The following is a 16925-nucleotide window of genomic DNA, read 5'->3' on the forward strand; positions in this document are numbered from 1 at the left end:
ACTAGATAGAAAAAGGTCAAGTAGGGCAGCCCCAGTGGTGCAGTGGTTTAGCGCCGCCTGCAGCCCAGGGCATGATCCTAGAGACCCGGGATCGAGTCCCGCATCGGGCTCCCTGCATGGTGCCTGCTTCTCCCTCTGCCTGTGTCTCTGCCTCTCTCTCTAGCTGTGTCTCTATGAATAAATAAATAAAATCGTTAAAGAAAAAAAATCTTTAAAAAAAAAAGGAAAAAGGTCAAGTAAAAACAAGGTTTTAACTTCAAAAGTTCCATACAAAGAGAACTTATTGTTAGAATGATTTACACTTAATTATTTCACCTAAATACTAAACAAATCCATCTTAATTATAAAAACCTGGAAAATGAAGTTAAGTATACCAAATGAAACAAAAAGCATCCATTATGCCACCACCCAGGAAGAACCTCTTGTACCTGTTACAACGGGATACTTTTTAAGGCTCAGTCCTCTCTGGTCAGGCCATGAGGGAATCAGCCAAAAGCTGCAACCCTAAGGTTCTGCATGTAGTTTCCCTTAAATTAAGTAAGAAAAATGGTGACTTATTTGTAAAAGTCTATCTTTTATTTTCTTGGCACTTGTCCCAGAAAAGATAAAGCTATTTCTCAATATTAAAATTAAATAAATTCCTGGGGCATCTGGGTGGCTCAGTCACTTGAGTGTCCAGCCCTGTTCAGCTTAGGTCTTGATCTCAGGGTCCTAAGTTCAAGCCCTGCATTGGGCTCTAGGGTGGAGCCTACTTAAAAAAAGAAATAAATTCCTAGTTGCGTCTTTCTGGTCTAAAAGATTTATATCATAATTCTCAGATTAAACTCATTTGCCCTAAGTGGTAAATTGTATAGCCAAAATAGATTGTCTTATCTCTTTATCAATATATACACATAGTCACATATACTGAAGGTCATGATTTTAAGTATATTTTGGTTGGGTTCTTCCTTTCTCTTGGAGAAAAGAGACACATTCAGAACCCATAGGAAGACTGGGTCAAGAATATATTAGTAATAGCAAAAGGTGAGGGTGGTAGCATCTTTTCAATTAGTGAGCAATGTTACCAAGACAGCACCAAATTTCAATCCACTTCTTTTTCCTGTCCTAAGGAAAAATCATGCTATTACCTTTTTATTCATAGCCACACCATCCTCGCAGTCGAGCACCGCACAATCTACATTCAGGAAGGGAATCTTCTTTATTTTCTTCTCATCATTTCCAGGTACATAGAGCACTGCCCTCCGGGGAACGTACCTGTGATTGGATGAGGAACTGTACCCAAGCCTGGGCACATCAGCTACCAGAAATGGTTTCCTGCAGGAGACATAATTGGGGTTAGTCTAGAATAGAATCTATTTACAAATTTTTGAAAAACTATATTTTAATGCAAAATAAAACGGGAAACATGATTATTTTAATTTCAGCAGATCACAATCACATATAACTAGGAAAACAATAATAACAGAAATAACCAAGAAACAAAATGTCCTTTTGGCTACAGTTTAAAAAATATATAGCGCTGTTTATTGAGACAATCTTCAGACAAAAGAAGGAGTGTGTACCTATTTCATCTTGGAAAAACATTCCAGTATTAATATATTATCCAGATAGTATCCATGAACAGAGAGAAAATAAATTTATATCCAGAAGGTCCTAAGTAACTATCTATAATTATTAGAAAACAGAAGCAGAAAATAAACAACCTATATAAACATTAGTCTATGGCCCTCTCCCTGCCAATGAGTCTAAAATCGGCAAATAAGTGATTGAAGTTCAGTTTTAACAACAGACAAGGATGCTTGGCTACTCTGTAAGGGAGCAAAAAAGATAATGAATGGGAAAAGATCACTACTAGCTCTGGAATGGAAGGCAACTTCATTACTGAAAACTTCAGGTCCTTCATCAATAAAAATAATACTAATTTTGCAGGTTGTTGAGAGGGTTGAGTTAAAGAAAATAAGGCACATGAAGCACCCAGTAAGGGCCTGGAAGATGTGGTGGTACGCTTTCCAGGAGTACAGACAGTTGTTATTCTTTTTTTTTTTTTTTTTTTTTTGACAGTTGTTATTCTTAGTGGAGAAACTAGGTGTCAGTGGCCCCTGCCTGCTTCTGACACCTGCTCTCTCCTTCCATTCCCTACTGGACTCAGTTTAGGCTCTTGTGGAAATAAGAGGAGTTAGCCAGAAGCTTGTTTGGCTCATTACAGCCCTCACCCCTAACCTGGTCCATACTTTGGAGCTGGGAAAGCTATGGTTTAGCCCATAACATATGGTAAAGGAAGGTGAGATCAGGACCAGCTACGTTATTTTTGGGCCCAGTCTACAATTAAAATATAGGCCCTTGTTCAAAATGTATTAGGAATTTTAAGATTGGTGACAGAAGAACATCAAACCAAGCCCCAGACCCTTTTAAGCACAGGGCCATATGTGACTGTCCAGATGACATATCTACAAAGCCAGCCCTCCCCACGACAGACAAGCTATATATGTCATGAAGTGCCCAGTTAAGGAAAGGTTAAAGCCACAGCAAGCCAGAAGCACCCTAATGTTTTACTCTGCCCTGAGTACACAGCATCATCCTTTCCAAATATATATCAGCTCTACTTTTCATGAAAACTCCCTTTTTGGAAGTTATCCTAAGTTAATGCCATCAAGTATTTTACATGGATGTAACATTTTGCCATGATTAGGGTACCTTGTGAAAATGAATCTCAAGAAAAATCATTCATTCTTTGGTGGTCTGTCAATTTTGTGTGTGACTCCTCATTCCTTCTTGTAGCCAACCTAAATACACTATAAAATTTGAGTCTGGGTCTTATTTTCCACAGCATAAGCATTACGCTACATGAGGTATGGCGAGATACAAATGGATTTTAAAAGTGGTGCATGTGTTGGGATGCCTGGGTGGCTCAGTTGGTTGGGCATCTGACTCGGTTTTGGCTCAGGTCATGATCTCAGAGTTGTGAGATCAAGTCCTGAGTTGGGCTCCATGCTCAGTGGAAAGTCTGCTTGGGATTCTCTTTCTCCCTCTGTCCCTCCCTAATGCATGCACTCGCGTGCGCTCTTTCTCTCTCTCCCTGAAATAAATAAAATCTTTTTAAAAAACTGTACAAGTTTTATAAGACATTTTATTTAATATAAAATGCATTTTGAAAGAATATATTATGGTGAGCTAACTGAAGAAAACTGAAACACCTGTCATTGCTGTGCACTGACTAAAAATATCTGGTTTATCTTTTAAAAGTGAGAAAATATAATGATGTAACAGCAAGAATCATATTTTACTTATTCATACTGGAATCCAAAATTTGCAATGTATCCATTTCCTTAAAATTGGTAAAAGTAATTAAACAAGATGAAATCTTATTTACCAGGAAATGCTTGGGGTCAAAATTACTCTTCATCAGAATTTGTTGTAACTGCACGTGTAAAACCCAAATAGAGGATTGAGAATGGCTCTAGTAGAAAGAGCTTCAGTGGTCCTTCCTAGATCTCTCACTTCACCTGACAGAGTAAATGTCTGGACACATCTGTTTATTGGCAACCGACAGTCATTTAATGAAAACTGAGCTTTCTTCCACGTGAAATAGCTTCTGACCACCATTTCAGCTCCAGCCACTGTGGTCTCCAAGCTACACTATTTGAATCTCAAGCCTGAGCTCCCAGCTATAGCTCATGTTGTAAATCATATCACCATCATGCTAAGCACTTGAGTAAATCTTTCCTAGCACATTTATATGAAGTGTAATTTTAAAACAGATGATCGGGATCCCTGGGTGGTGCAGCGGTTTGGCGCCTGCCTTTGGCCCAGGGCGGGATCCTGGAGACCCAGGATCGAATCCCACGTCAGGCTCCCGGTGCATGGAGCCTGCTTCTCCCTCTGCCTATGTCTCTGCCTCTCTCTCTCTCTCTCTCTCTGTGACTATCATAAATAAATAAAAATAAAATTAAAACAGATGATCACTTAAAAAAATCTGCCACTGTTAATGTTTCTGGTTTCCCAGATAGTCTTCTATAATCATTAAAATATTATTTTGCTCATCTCCTGGTCAAAAACTGTCAACAGTTCCTCACTACCTATATGATTAAGTTCACTCTCAGCTGATATTCCTTTTCTCAACTTATATCCCGTTATTCCCATTCAGTAAGTATCTTAGGAAACTTAGATTTTGATCATCTCTAGAACATGCCACAGTCACTGTTTCCAGAGTACCTTTGCTTCTGCTGTGCTTCTGCTGGAAAAGTCTTCCCTTTCAGTTTATTAGAATATTAAGGATCCTTCAAGTTCAGTTCAAATTCCACTCTGAATCTTGAGGCTTTCTTGACTATTATTTAAACTCTCTCATCTTGGGGCAGCCCTGGTGGCTCAGCGGTTTAGCGCCGCCTTCGGCCCGGGGTGTGATCCTGGAGACCCAGGATCGGGTCCCACATTGGGCTCCCTGCATGGAGCCTGCTTCTCCCTCTGCCTGTGTCTCTGCCCCTCTCTTTCTGTGTGTCTCTCATGAATAAATAAAATCTTTAAAAAAAATTAAAAAAAAAAACTCTCTCATCTTAAACTCTTACAGCATTTATCAATCATAACCAAACCAGAACCAGCAAAGGACTGCTATCAAGGCTGCTACTAAGGCTAAAGTTCTGCTATCAAGCTAAAGTTAATTAAGATGGCAGAAGAGTTCTGGAAAAGCAACTGATGATACAAATCAAAAGACCTAAAAAGTTTTCTACTTTTTGACCCGGTAATTTTAAGTTGTTTGACAAAATTCCTTTTGGAAATTGTTATAGACCGAATGTCTGTGACTCCCTAAAATTCATATGTTGAAATGTAATCCCCAGTGTATTTGGAGGTGGGACCTTTGGGAGGTGATTAAGTCCTGAGGGTTTTGCCCTTAGAAAAGAGGCCCTAGAGAGCTCCCTGTTCCTTTATGCCATGTGAGGACATGGTAAAAAGACTGAAGTCTACAATCAGGATGTGAGTCCTCATCAGACACCCAATCTGTCAGAGCCTTGATCTTGGATTTCCCAGCCTCCAGTACTATGAGAAATACATTTCTGTTGTTTACCAGTCACCCAATCTATGGTATCCTTCTATAACAGCTGGAACGAACTAATAGACCGGAATCTATCTTAAGAAAATAATTAGAAATAAGACTAGAGGGGTGCTTGGGTGGCTCAGTTGGTTAAGCATCTGCCTTCAGCTCAGGTCATTAGCCAGGGTCCTGCGATTGAGCCCCACATTGGGCTCCCTGGTCACAGAGAGTCTGCTTCTCCCTCTCCCTCTGCTGCTCCCCCCGCTTGTGCTTTCTCTCTCAAACAAATAAATAAAATCATGGGATCCCTGGGTGGCGCAGCGGTTTGGCGCCTGCCTTTGGCCCAGGGCGCGATCCTGGAGACCCGGGATCGATTCCCATGTCGGGCTCCCGGTGCATGGAGCCTGCTTCTCCCTCTGCCTGTGTCTCTGCCTCTCTCTCTCTCTGTGTGACTATCATAAATAAATAAAAATTAAAAAAAATAATAAAATAAATAAATAAATAAAATCTTTAAAAAAAGAAATAAGACTAGATATGTGTATTAAGAAACCGAAGGGGTCCCTGGGTGGCGCAGCGGTTTGGCGCCTGCCTTTGGCCCAGGGCACGATCCTGGAGACCCTGGATCGAATCCCACATCGGGCTCCCGGTGCATGGAGCCTGCTTCTCCCTCTGCCTGTGTCTCTGCCTCTCTCTCTCTCTGACTATCATAAATAAATAAAAATTAAAAAAAAAAAGAAACTGAAAACCACTTTTAGGTCCAACAGTAGGATGAATTATAGTATATATATTCAAGGAATATGATGCTATTGTTAAGAATTAAGTTTATAAAAATATTTAATGTTAAGGTAGTTACTGCTATTTTTAAACAGAGGATATAACATTATATATACAATAACATTTCAAATTGTAAAAAAATGCAAGGGAAAATATCGGAAAGGAAAGACACCAAAATGTTATGAGGGATACCTCTGAACTGTAGAGTTTGGGATTAAGATTTTTCTGCTTCTGCACATTTGTTCCTATTTTGCATATTTACTAGAAGAAGCATTACTCCTTTTTTAAAAAATTCATTTTTTAAGGTTTTACTTATTTAAGTAATTTCTACACCCAATGTGGGGCTCGAACTCACGACCCCAAGATCAAGAGTCACATGCTCTTCTGACTGAGCCAGCCAGATGCTCCTTTAAAAAATCTCTTCTAGGGGGATCCCTGGGTGGCTCAGCGGTTTAGCACCTGCCTTTGGCCCAGGGCGTGATCCTGGGGTCCTGGGATCGAGTCCCGTGTCGGGCTCCCGGCATGGAGCCTGCTTCTCCCTCTTCCTATGTCTCTGCCTTTCTCTCTCTCTATCATAAATAAATAAATAAATCTTAAAAAAAAATCTCTTCTATAACTGGCTTAAAACAAATCAATAAAATCACCCAAAAGGTCTCAAATGGCTTCATAATATAGTAGAAAAGATGGACTATATGCAATTTAGGATATCTGACCATTTTTGACTTACAAAAATAGCCATTTTATATGGTTCAATCCAATACCGTGATTGGCATTCAGAAGATGGGATGAGAAGCAAGCCATCATGCAGCCTCAGTGGCACAGCAGTTTAGCGCCGCCTGCAGCCTGGGGCGTGATCCTGGAGACCTTAGATCTAGTCCCACATGGGGCTCCCTGCATGGAGCCCACCTCTCCCTCTGCCTGTGTCTCTGCCTCTCTGTCTCTCTGTCTCTCTGTCTCTCTCTCTTGTTCTGTGTGTCTCTATGAATAAATAAATAAAATCTTAAAAAAATTTTTTATCTTAAAAAAAAAAAAAGAAGCAAGCCACCATGTCACTCTAAGTGTTAATTCCCTCTTCAGTAAGAAGCAACAGATAGCTATATGTTGCTATATCTTATACAGGGGAGAGTTCACCACAAGCAGTAAAGCATCATGCACTTAGCTATTATGATTATCTGAAACTTGTCACTCATGTTCAATGCTGGTCAGCACAGCCCTAAATCAGGAATCTTGTCTCCAGCACCCTCTTCCACTAGGTCTTGAGTTCTATGAGGGAGAGAAAGGCCTATGTCTCCTCCACACTGCTCAGCACAGGGCTTTACACACAAGGAGACAAACAATTCCTGTTACCGTATCATCTAAAAAAGCCAGCAATCCAGAGGTGGGTATGTAGGACAGATTTGCAACCACAGTGTCTTTATTCTTCTTGTGGAAGAGTCAAGTTTTAGTGGTGATTATAGGCAGGAGGTCATTTTTATTCCCTCTTTCCTTTGCCATCCTGGAAACTCTAATCCGACCCATAGTCTGTTGCTTCTTTTTCCATATTTATCCCCTCCTTTCCATAAACACAGTGTTAACAGGCTAGTTTATTTAGGGCCTCATTAACCTAGACCTAGATGACTATGGAAGCCTCTTATCAATCTTGCCTTCCACTATACTCTTTCATTTATTCGTTTGTTCATTTGTTCACTTATTCAGCAAGCACTGATTAAGCACCTACGGAGAGACCTACACTGGGTCACCACTAGCATATGTCAGGTCCTTCTCTGCAAATAAGAAAAGAGGGCCCCCTGGCACCTTCCAGCAGGTAGAAGGGCAAAACGACACCTCCTACTTCTGAGGCAACATGCTTTGGTGAGTGGAGATACACTGAAGCTCAGTCCTGACACATGCCTCTCTGTAGGCACCCCCCGATCAGGGCATACCTCCACACAACTGTATGTAGGGGCTCTGACTCACTCTGTGCTGAGTGCAGTGGGGAGGTGGCACAAAAGAAACAGGACATGCCCCGAAGGTCCAGGGAAGAACACCCAAACAATGGTCCGCAAGCAGCTCAGGAAGTCTAAAGTACATAATGAAGCTCCAGAGAAAAAGATCAAAGGCAGTAAAACTGGAATAATGAAAAGGAGAAAGGTATAGAGAGGGTTCGGGTTTCAGGTTCTGTTGCAGACTCTGAGGTTCAGGAGGGGGCTGTTGCTGGGTAGGTGGCAGAAGCCCATCTCAGCTTCCTCAAGCCTCTCTCTCATCCCTATACTGCTTCTGTGTCCTTTCCTTCCCCATCTCCGGCTGTTTCAAAATCTGTTCCACACTTGAGTTGTGCTCAGCACTGACTATTGTGTATGAATACAATTGTAGTAGGTGACAAGAGCTAACTTAATTTTATCTTACATATTTGGAGTTAGGGCCTCTTGATAGTCAACATGTAAATGTATTCAAACAATATGCAAAACAGGGCTTAAGAGGCGTTGAAAAAAATCTGGTAGCCTTATGGTGAGTTCTCTCTACAGAGGGACCTTCTTTTGGATGTAAAATATCCCTTGGCAGGTCCAAGGGTTCTTTTGGCTGGAAGGGGGCCCTCCTGGCCCTCCTTTCCTCCTCTACCTGGTAAATTTTTATAAGCCACTTATATAACTAAAGGTACCCCTAATGCTGCAGGGGTTTCCCACCTGGGATTCAATATAACCATCACTCGGGGACCTTTTAAAAATGGTCAGGAGTACCTAGGTGGCTCAGTTGGTTGAGTGACTCTTGATTTCAACTCAGGTCATGGTCTCAGGATGGAGACCCGCATAGAGCTCTGTGCTCAGTGGGGAGTCTGCTTGGGATTCTCTCTCTTCCTTTACCTCTGCCCCCCACCCTGCTCACACACTCTTTCTCTAAATTAAATAACTAAAAAAATTTTTTTTAAAAAAAGGTCAAAATTGGAATGCCTGGGTGGCTCAGCGGTTGAATGTCTGTCTGCCTTTGGCTCAGGGCATGATCCTGGAGTCCCAGGATCGAGTCCTTTATCGGGCTTCCTGTATGGAGCCTGCTTCTCCCTCTGCCTCTATCTCTGCCTCTCTATGTCTTTCATGAATAAATAAATAAAATATTTTAAAAATAAATAAATAAATAAATAAATAAATAAATAAATAAATAAATATTTAAAAAGTCAAGATCAAAACCACAATGAGCATCACCTCATACCAGTCAGAATGGCTAAAATTAACCAGTTAGGAAACAACAAATGTTGGTGAGGAAGCTACACTGCTGGTAGAAATGCAAGCTGGTGCAGCCACTCTGGAAAACAGTATGGAGATTCCTCAAAAAGTTAAAAATAGAACTACCCTAGATCCAGCAATTGCACTGCTAGGTATTTGCCCCAAAGATATAAGTGTAGTGCTCCAAAGGGGCACCTGCACCCCAATGTTTATAGCAGCAATGTCCATAATAGCCAGACTATGGAAAGAGCCCAGATGTCCACTGACAGATGAATAAGGAAGATGTGATCCATATATGTAATGGAATACTACTCAGCCACCAAAAAAATGAAATCTTGCCATTTGCAATGACATGGATGGAACTAGAGGGTACTATGCTAAGTGAAATAAGTAAATCAGAGAAAGACAATTATCAAGATATCACTCATGTGGAATTTAAGAAACAAAACAGAGGAGCATAGGGGAAGGGAGGGAAAAATAAAATAAGACAAAATCAGGGAAGGAGACAAACCATAAGGGACTCTTAACCATAGGAAACAAACTGGGGGTTGCTGGAGGGGAGAGGGGTAGGGGATGCGGTAACTGGGTGATGGGCATTAAGGAGGGCATGTGATATAATGAGCACTGGGTGTTATTTACAACTGATGAGTCATTGACCTCTACCTCTAAAACTAGTAACACACTATATGTTAATTAGCCCCATCCAGCATAATCAAATTCAATTCATTGGTAATAGGGCCAGGCTCTCTCAAATATATATATTTGAGCTAAGTCCTTGTGAATTATGTGAGGTGTTGCTGCAGACCAGTACTACTGGTCTCTTACCTGTCCTCATGTGAGAATTTCCCATCTCTCATAATAGCATCTACTATCGTCATATGGGAGCTTGTTAGAAATGCAGAATCTGCCCCCCCTCCCCAAGTCCCTCTGAATCAGAAACTACATATTAACAAATCTCCAGGGGCTGCTTATCACATGGAAGTCTGAGAACCACTGCTCTAGGCTGATTCAATTTGGGAGCATGTTGAAATCATCTGGGGAACTTGCAGATATGCTGTCATTAAAGCTCCAGGCACAGAAAATTTGGTGTCATTGGTCTGGGGTAAGGCCTAGGCTCTGGGACTTCTAAAAGCTCTCTATATGGAGGTCTTCTGAGGAGGACCAATGTGTAGCCACTATCTTAATACAGGAAATTTTGCCCCAACAAAAATTTCTCAAGTCATGTGCTACTGCTATACATAAGTAGATGCCAGGAAAAGAATAAGATCATAACTGAAAATGTAGCAAACTTAGAAAAAAAAAATCCATGTTTAAAGAAAAGTTGTTCTAGTAAAAAAAAATTAACACACCAACTGCTAACAATATTTGAAATAAGAGCAATACTCAAATGAGCTAATAGCCATATTAAGATCTACAATTTGGTACGCAACTTCTATACCCAACTTAGTGGTGTCTTTATCTAGCTGATAGCTAGTACAGATGTCCCTATAGTAGCTGCCCATCACAATCACCCAAGGAACAAAGAAAAAGAAAAAAACCCTAGGCCACACTCCCCAACCCAATGAAATAAGAGCACAGCGGTGAGTTTCAAGCATCAGTGTTTCTTTAAAGCTTCCAGGGAAAGTCCAAAGTGCAGCCAAGGAAGAGAACTTCTGCACTACCATTTGCAAGGACAACCAAAATGTCTAATTGGTCCTAGAAAGGACTAAAGGTTGCTGGACTTCACCAGTTGCCAGAACTGAATCCTACCATATTTAGGCAGGGGAGCTGGGTACCAACTATGCAAATTATCCTACTAATCAAATGGCTGGGGAATGATAATTTTGAGAGGAGTGAGGAAAACCTTCTTGGCCTAGAAATCATGATGTTCTACATCCCCCACTCACTGAACCAGTAGCCATCACCTGCAGGGGCTTGAAAGTGGTGTGGGGTGAACAGGAAGTCTCTGCTATACTAGGCACTTCAAACTAGAGTCTTAGATCAAGTCCACAGTGAAATAAAAAGTTTGCCTTTGTTTTTAAAGATTTTATTTATTTATTCATGAGAGAGAGAGAGAGAGAGAGAGAGAGAGAGGCAGAGACACAGGCAGAAGGAGAAACAGGCTCCATGCAGGGAGCCCGACGTGGGACTCGATCCTGGGTCTCCAGGATCACACCCTGGACTGAAGGCAGTGCTAAACCGCTGAGCCACCCAGGCTGCCCCATAAGTTTGCCTTTGTTAACAGAAAAGGAAGTCTCATTTCCAGTAGCTGGAGGGGCTGAACCTGCAGCTCCCAGGAAGCCGAGTGAGAAAGGATGGGGGACTTAAAAGTAAGCAAAATCCCTGCCACCAACAGGACCCAAGACGAGCATACTATATTCTTGCTTAGTAGTTCCTTTTCTTTTCTTTTCTTTTTTTTTTTTTAAGATTTTATTTATTTATTCATGAAAGACACAGGCAGAGAAAGAAGCAGGCTCCATGCAGGGAGCCTGATGAGGGCTCGATCCCAGGACCCTGGGATCACGACCTGAGCCGAAGGCAGACGTTCCACCGCTGAGCCACCTGGGCGTCCCAGCTTAGTAGTTCCTCATGACCCATGATACTGAGGTAACAAAATTAGTTAAATTTCGCTACAGCGAATACTGGTGCCTCTGATTCTGGGTTCAGGTATACTGCTGAATTTTTTTTTTTTAAGATTTTATTTATTTATTTGAGAGACAGAGAGAGAGCATGCATGTAAGACAGAAAGCACAAGCAGGGGAGAGAGAGAGGGAGAAGCAGACTCCCTGCTGAACAGGGAGCCTGATGCAGGACTCACACCCATGACCCTGGGATCACGATCTGAGCTGAAGGCAGATGCTTAGCCAAATGAATGCCCAGGCGCCCATAACTGCTGAGTCTTATCTGCTTTGTATTTTCCAAGGAGTCACATCTTCCTCTACTTGGAGCCAATTTAATTCAAATTTACAATTTTTGCAAAAATCACAGTCATCTGAATAGATGCAGAAAAGAGCAACTGACAACATTTTTAATGATAAAAACATAGAAATGAAAAACATAAAAATGAACTAGATTTGAAGGGAAACTTCCAAATCTTGAAAAAGAAAGACTAAAGACTAAACTGAAGGCAGTAGAGACAGAATCCCAAGTTAACAAATAACAATCACCCAGCCTCTAGTTTCCTGAGAACCCACCAGTGCTCCACCAAAGTGTCCAAACTCATGCTGTTTTGCTTTTGAAGTTATAACAAACTCATATTCCAAGAAGAGCCCTGTATATCAGATACTTTTACAAATGCTGGGCCAACTGACTATTGGTCTATTTAACAAATGTATTTTTATTTAGGTGAAATGTGTTTATACAGCAATTGGAGTTTTTAAAACAGCAATTTGATTTTATTTTATCATATTTAATTTTTGTTAGAAAATTTGACAGGCTTTTCAAAGTTGGAGAAGGGAGGATTTTTTTTTTTTTTTAAAGATTTATTTATTTGAGAGAGACATTGCAAGTGTGAGGAGGAGCAGAGGAAGAGAGAGAATCTCAGATTCCTCACTGGGCAGGGAGCCGAAATGGGGCTTGATCCTACAACCCCATCATGACCTGAGCTGAAATCAAGAGCTGTACACTTAACCAACTAAGCCACCCAGGTGTCTCAGGAAGGTAGGATTTTATGTCAGTATACACAGGTCCGGGACTGGGGCCTGTTGGCTGGATGCTGCTTTCAATCCCAGTTCTGATTCTAGTTATCATCAGACAATTAGTGATCACTAGGGGGCCAGACCCCTGGAAAAAATACAAAGATAAAGAGAGTTTCTGCGATTCTCAGAAACTGACCACTCAGACTCTGTCAGGAGGCTGAGGCATTGAGGGGCCAGAGTCCCTGACGAGATAGGGAGAATATGACCACATAGAATAGGAAGCAGGGAGGACTTGGGGGTGTGGAGAAGCCCGTAGATGCCCTCTGTGTCCTGGGAAACATCCCAAGGAAGCAAGCCACCTCCCTAGGAAGCAAGAGCTACAGGAACTTGGCATTAGAAGAATTTTCTGCTATATTCTGTAAGTAGGAGGCTGAGGTAGGTTCTCTTCCAGTTGCCCCTCTTCCACCATCTTAAGTCAGAGGTACCTTTCCTTGGGTCCCTGCAACACCAGGAGCTGAGGCCAGGGCCTCAGTACTGACTCTGATGAGACAGTCACAAGTAGGTCAGTGGAAACTGGAGGAAGAAATGCTCTCCTCATACTGGGGTCAGGTTTGCAGAGGTGAAGGCTGGGAACCCACAGGGCCAGTGAAAGGTAGCCCTAGCTCCCTGCCAGGACCCCACAGATTCTGCCTTGGAAGCATACCTGGGCTTGCTCATCAGGACCCTGCTGCTTGGCCTAGTTCTCATCGTGGTCAGTAGACCACCAGCTGCTAGAGCACTTCAGAGCATTCCTGCTAATTAGAAACTTCTGCTTCTCAGCCTTACCCCCCCAACTAGTTGTTCCATGGCACAGATGCCAGCTGGCTGGTTCCTCCTGCCCTCAAGCTGCTTGCCCAGACTTGACTCCTTTCCTCTGGCCTGGGCAGATGAGGCTGTGGAGTGCCCTGATGCTGGGTCCCACCCAAATTATAACCAATGCAGATAGAGAAGAAGTTTGCCTGAGCGCAGTCAAGTGTCCAGATCCACAGCGTGGGATGGGCAGAGCAGGACTGAGGGATTACGCCTGAGCTGGTCTCTTCACAAGCAGCAGAAGGTCTCTGAAAGCTAATGTGGGGTAAAATATGATGATCAAGGTCCAGGGACCCTCCCTCAGTATTCCATGTCTTCTGCTTGACCCTGATCCTTGACCCAAGATGCCCTTGCCTCACCCATGGATGCCCTCCATAAGCACCACAGGCTGGCGAGCTCAACAACTTTCAAGGACTTCTAATGTTTCCATTGTCACATCCCTACTATCATTTCATAAACACAAATGTTTTGAGCCCATAAGTTTTTTTTTAAAGATGTTATTATTTATTCATGAGAATATACAGAGAGGAGACAGAGAGAGAGGCAGAGGCACAGGCAGAGGGAGAAGCAGGTTCCATGCAGGGAGCCCGACGTAGGACTCGATCTGGGGTCTCCAGGGTCATGCCCTGGGATGAAGGCAGGCGCTAAACCACTGAGCCACCCGGGCTGCCCGATCCCATAAATTTGGAATCTAATACTTTCTCGGAATCATCTAAATAGCAGGCTATCCAGGGTTGCCTGGGTAGCTCAGCTGGTTAAGTGTCCAACTTCTGATTTCAGCTCATGACCTCGGGGTTGTGAGATCGAGCTCCACATTGGGCTCTGTAATGGGCATGGAGCCTGTAGGGCTTGTTTGAGATTCTCTCTGCCCTCCCCCTCTCCTTCTCTAAAAAAATAAATACAAGAAAGAAAAGAAAAGAAAGAAGGAAAGAAAGAAAGAAAGAAAAGAAAGAAAGAAAGAAAGAAAGAGAAAGAAAGAAAGAAAGAAAGAGAAAGAAAGAAAGAAAAGAAACAAAGAAAAGAAACAAAGAAAGAAAGAAAGAAATAGGGGCACCTGGGTGGCTCAATTGGTTAAATGTCCGACTCTTGATTTCAGCTCAGGTCATGCATAATCTAAGGGTCATGAGATCAAGCCCCATGTTGGGCTCCACACTTAGCATGCAGTCTGCTTCTCCCTCTCCCTCTGCTCCTCCCCCTGCTCACACACTCTCTTTCATATGTAAATAAATAAGTGGGTAGGTAAATAAGTAAGTAAATGGCAGTCCAGACTTAACCAAGTGCAGATAAGAACTTTTTGATTCAAGACTTATCATCATCCCATGTCCTCTCTGCTCCTCTCCAGTCTCCTCCTCACATCACAGCCAGGCTGGACCTTTACAAGTGTCGATGAGATCATGGTATTTCTTTTTTTTTTTTTTTAATTTTTATTTATCTATGATACTCACACAGAGAAAGAGAGAGAGAGAGAGAGAGGCAGAGGGAGAAGCAGGCTCCATGCACAGAGAGCCCTATGTGGGATTCGATCCCAGGTCTCCAGGAGAGCGCCCTGGGCCAAAGGCAGGCGCCAAACCGCTGCGCCACCCAGGGATCCTGAGATCATGGTATTTCTCTGCTCCAAATACTTTAATGGCTTTCAGATGTTCTCTCATTAAAACCCAAATACCTTACCCTGGCCAACAAGGGCCTGGCTGCTGTGACCTGTCCATCCCTCTCTGCTACTAGCCTTGGTCAAGGGATCTTCCCCCAGTTCCCTGAATGAGCCTCATTTTTCCTGTCTGCCTCAGAAGCTTCCCATGCTATCCCCTCTGGAAGTTTCTTCTCCTGGATCCTAGCATGTCTAGTTCCCTCATCAAGTCTAAATGTTATCTCCTCAGCAAAGGCTTCCCCAACCTCTTAATACTAAATCAAACTCCTTCTGTGACCCTCTACTCCAGATTCCTGTCTATTCATTTCATAGACTTTCCCCTTTTGAAGTGAATTATTAGCCTGTTGACTTGTCTCTTGTCTTCCTTCCACAAAACTGACAAGAGTTTTTTTCATTTCAGGTATCCCATCCTTCTTATTTGGCAGGAAAGAAGTAGGCAACCCAATGGTCCTTAAAAGCAAGGGTGAGCACACATGGCACAGTGTGGCCACTGAGATGCTAAAGACAAGCCTTGGAGCCTTGAGGAATGAGGCAAAGATGGAGGACAGTGAAGACTTCCCTCATCCCAGTAGTGGCAAAGGAGGGAGGTGGCCGAGGATGGTGGTGCCAGGAGCCTGGGAGCTGGGGGCAGCAGGAGGGTGTCTTGGCCTGACTTGGGCTGTGTTTTCAGGTGTTTGTCACTGCCCACTTTCCAAGCCCAACTCTCCAGCCTGCCCACATCCCTTTCAGAAATTCCTTTTCTGCCCAAGTCAGTCCCAGCTGGTATTGGCCATTTACAACTCTACACACCCAAGGCACAGGATTCTGGTGAGCAAGCACCTGCTTTGCGTTGTGTACTCAGCACTGAGCCTCCCATATTTAGGGACTCAGGAAATGCAAGCTGAATGCAGGGAAGAACAAACTCAGGGCTAGCTGGGTGGTGAGAAAGGGCCACATATTTCCACTTGCCTCTGTCCCTCAAGGGCTAACGAGGAGAGCAGGCATAGGTGCTTGCTTACCTGACTTAGTTGGTAGAGCATGCAACTCTGATCTCAGGGTTATGGGTTCAAGTCCCATATTGGGTGTAGAGATTACTTAAAAATAAAATCTTAGAAAAAGGATAATAGGGAAATGGTCATTGTAATGCTCTGCAGATTTCATCAAATTTTCTTTCCAAAAGGTACTAATTCTACTCCCACTAGCAGTACAGGAGCCCAGGCTCCTGACATCCTCTTAACTTTTACACTGTGGTTTTGGGGTATTCAAGGAGAAGAGGTGTGATGTAGTGAGTGAAGACTGCCATGGAAAGGGGCTGGAGGGGTGCCTGGCTGGCTCAGATGGTGGAGCGTGCAACTCTTGATCTCTGGGTTCTGAGTGCGAACCCCACATTGACTGTAGCGATTACTTAAGATCTTTTTTTTTTTTTAAGATTTATTTATGTACTTATTTATGATAGACACAGAGAGAGAGAGAAGCAGAGACACAGGCAGAGGGAGAAGCAGGCTCCATGCCGGGAGCCCGATGCGGGACTCGATCCCGGGACTCCAGGATCGCGCTCTGGGCCAAACCAAACCGCTAAGCCACCCAGGGATCCCCCTTAAAATAAAATCTGAAAAAAAAAAAAGGAAGGGGATGGAGATGTGAAGCCTTGGGAAAAGGTTTACAACAGCCCTATTTGAGTAATGATGAAACAATTTATGAATTGTTTTTTTTTTAATTTTTATTTATTTATGATAGTCACACAGGGAGAGAGAGAGAGAGAGGAAGAGACACAGGCAGAGGGAGAAGCAGGCTCCATGCACCGGGAGCCCGACGTGGGATTCGATCCCGGATCTCCA

The 16925-nt window shown here is 42.9% G+C and overlaps 1 protein-coding gene across 10 annotated transcripts in view; it reads right to left on the minus strand.

Moving 5' to 3' along the window:
- The window catches only part of CLYBL (citramalyl-CoA lyase), a 300028-nt gene that overhangs the window by 145334 nt on the left and 137769 nt on the right, over nucleotides 1-16925 (minus strand). For all 10 annotated transcript variants that reach the window (XR_012009810.1, XM_072782503.1, XM_072782502.1 and 7 more), the window contains one exon: nucleotides 1128-1314. Coding sequence is in view for 9 of the 10 variants with exons in the window: in XM_072782503.1 (XP_072638604.1) it covers nucleotides 1128-1314 (187 nt within the window). In the remaining variant the exon portion in view is untranslated. The remainder of the gene's footprint in view (nucleotides 1-1127; nucleotides 1315-16925) is intronic.

Source organism: Canis lupus, chromosome 17, assembly GCF_048164855.1.
Source record: "Canis lupus baileyi chromosome 17, mCanLup2.hap1, whole genome shotgun sequence".
Classification (NCBI taxonomy): domain Eukaryota; kingdom Metazoa; phylum Chordata; class Mammalia; order Carnivora; family Canidae; genus Canis; species Canis lupus.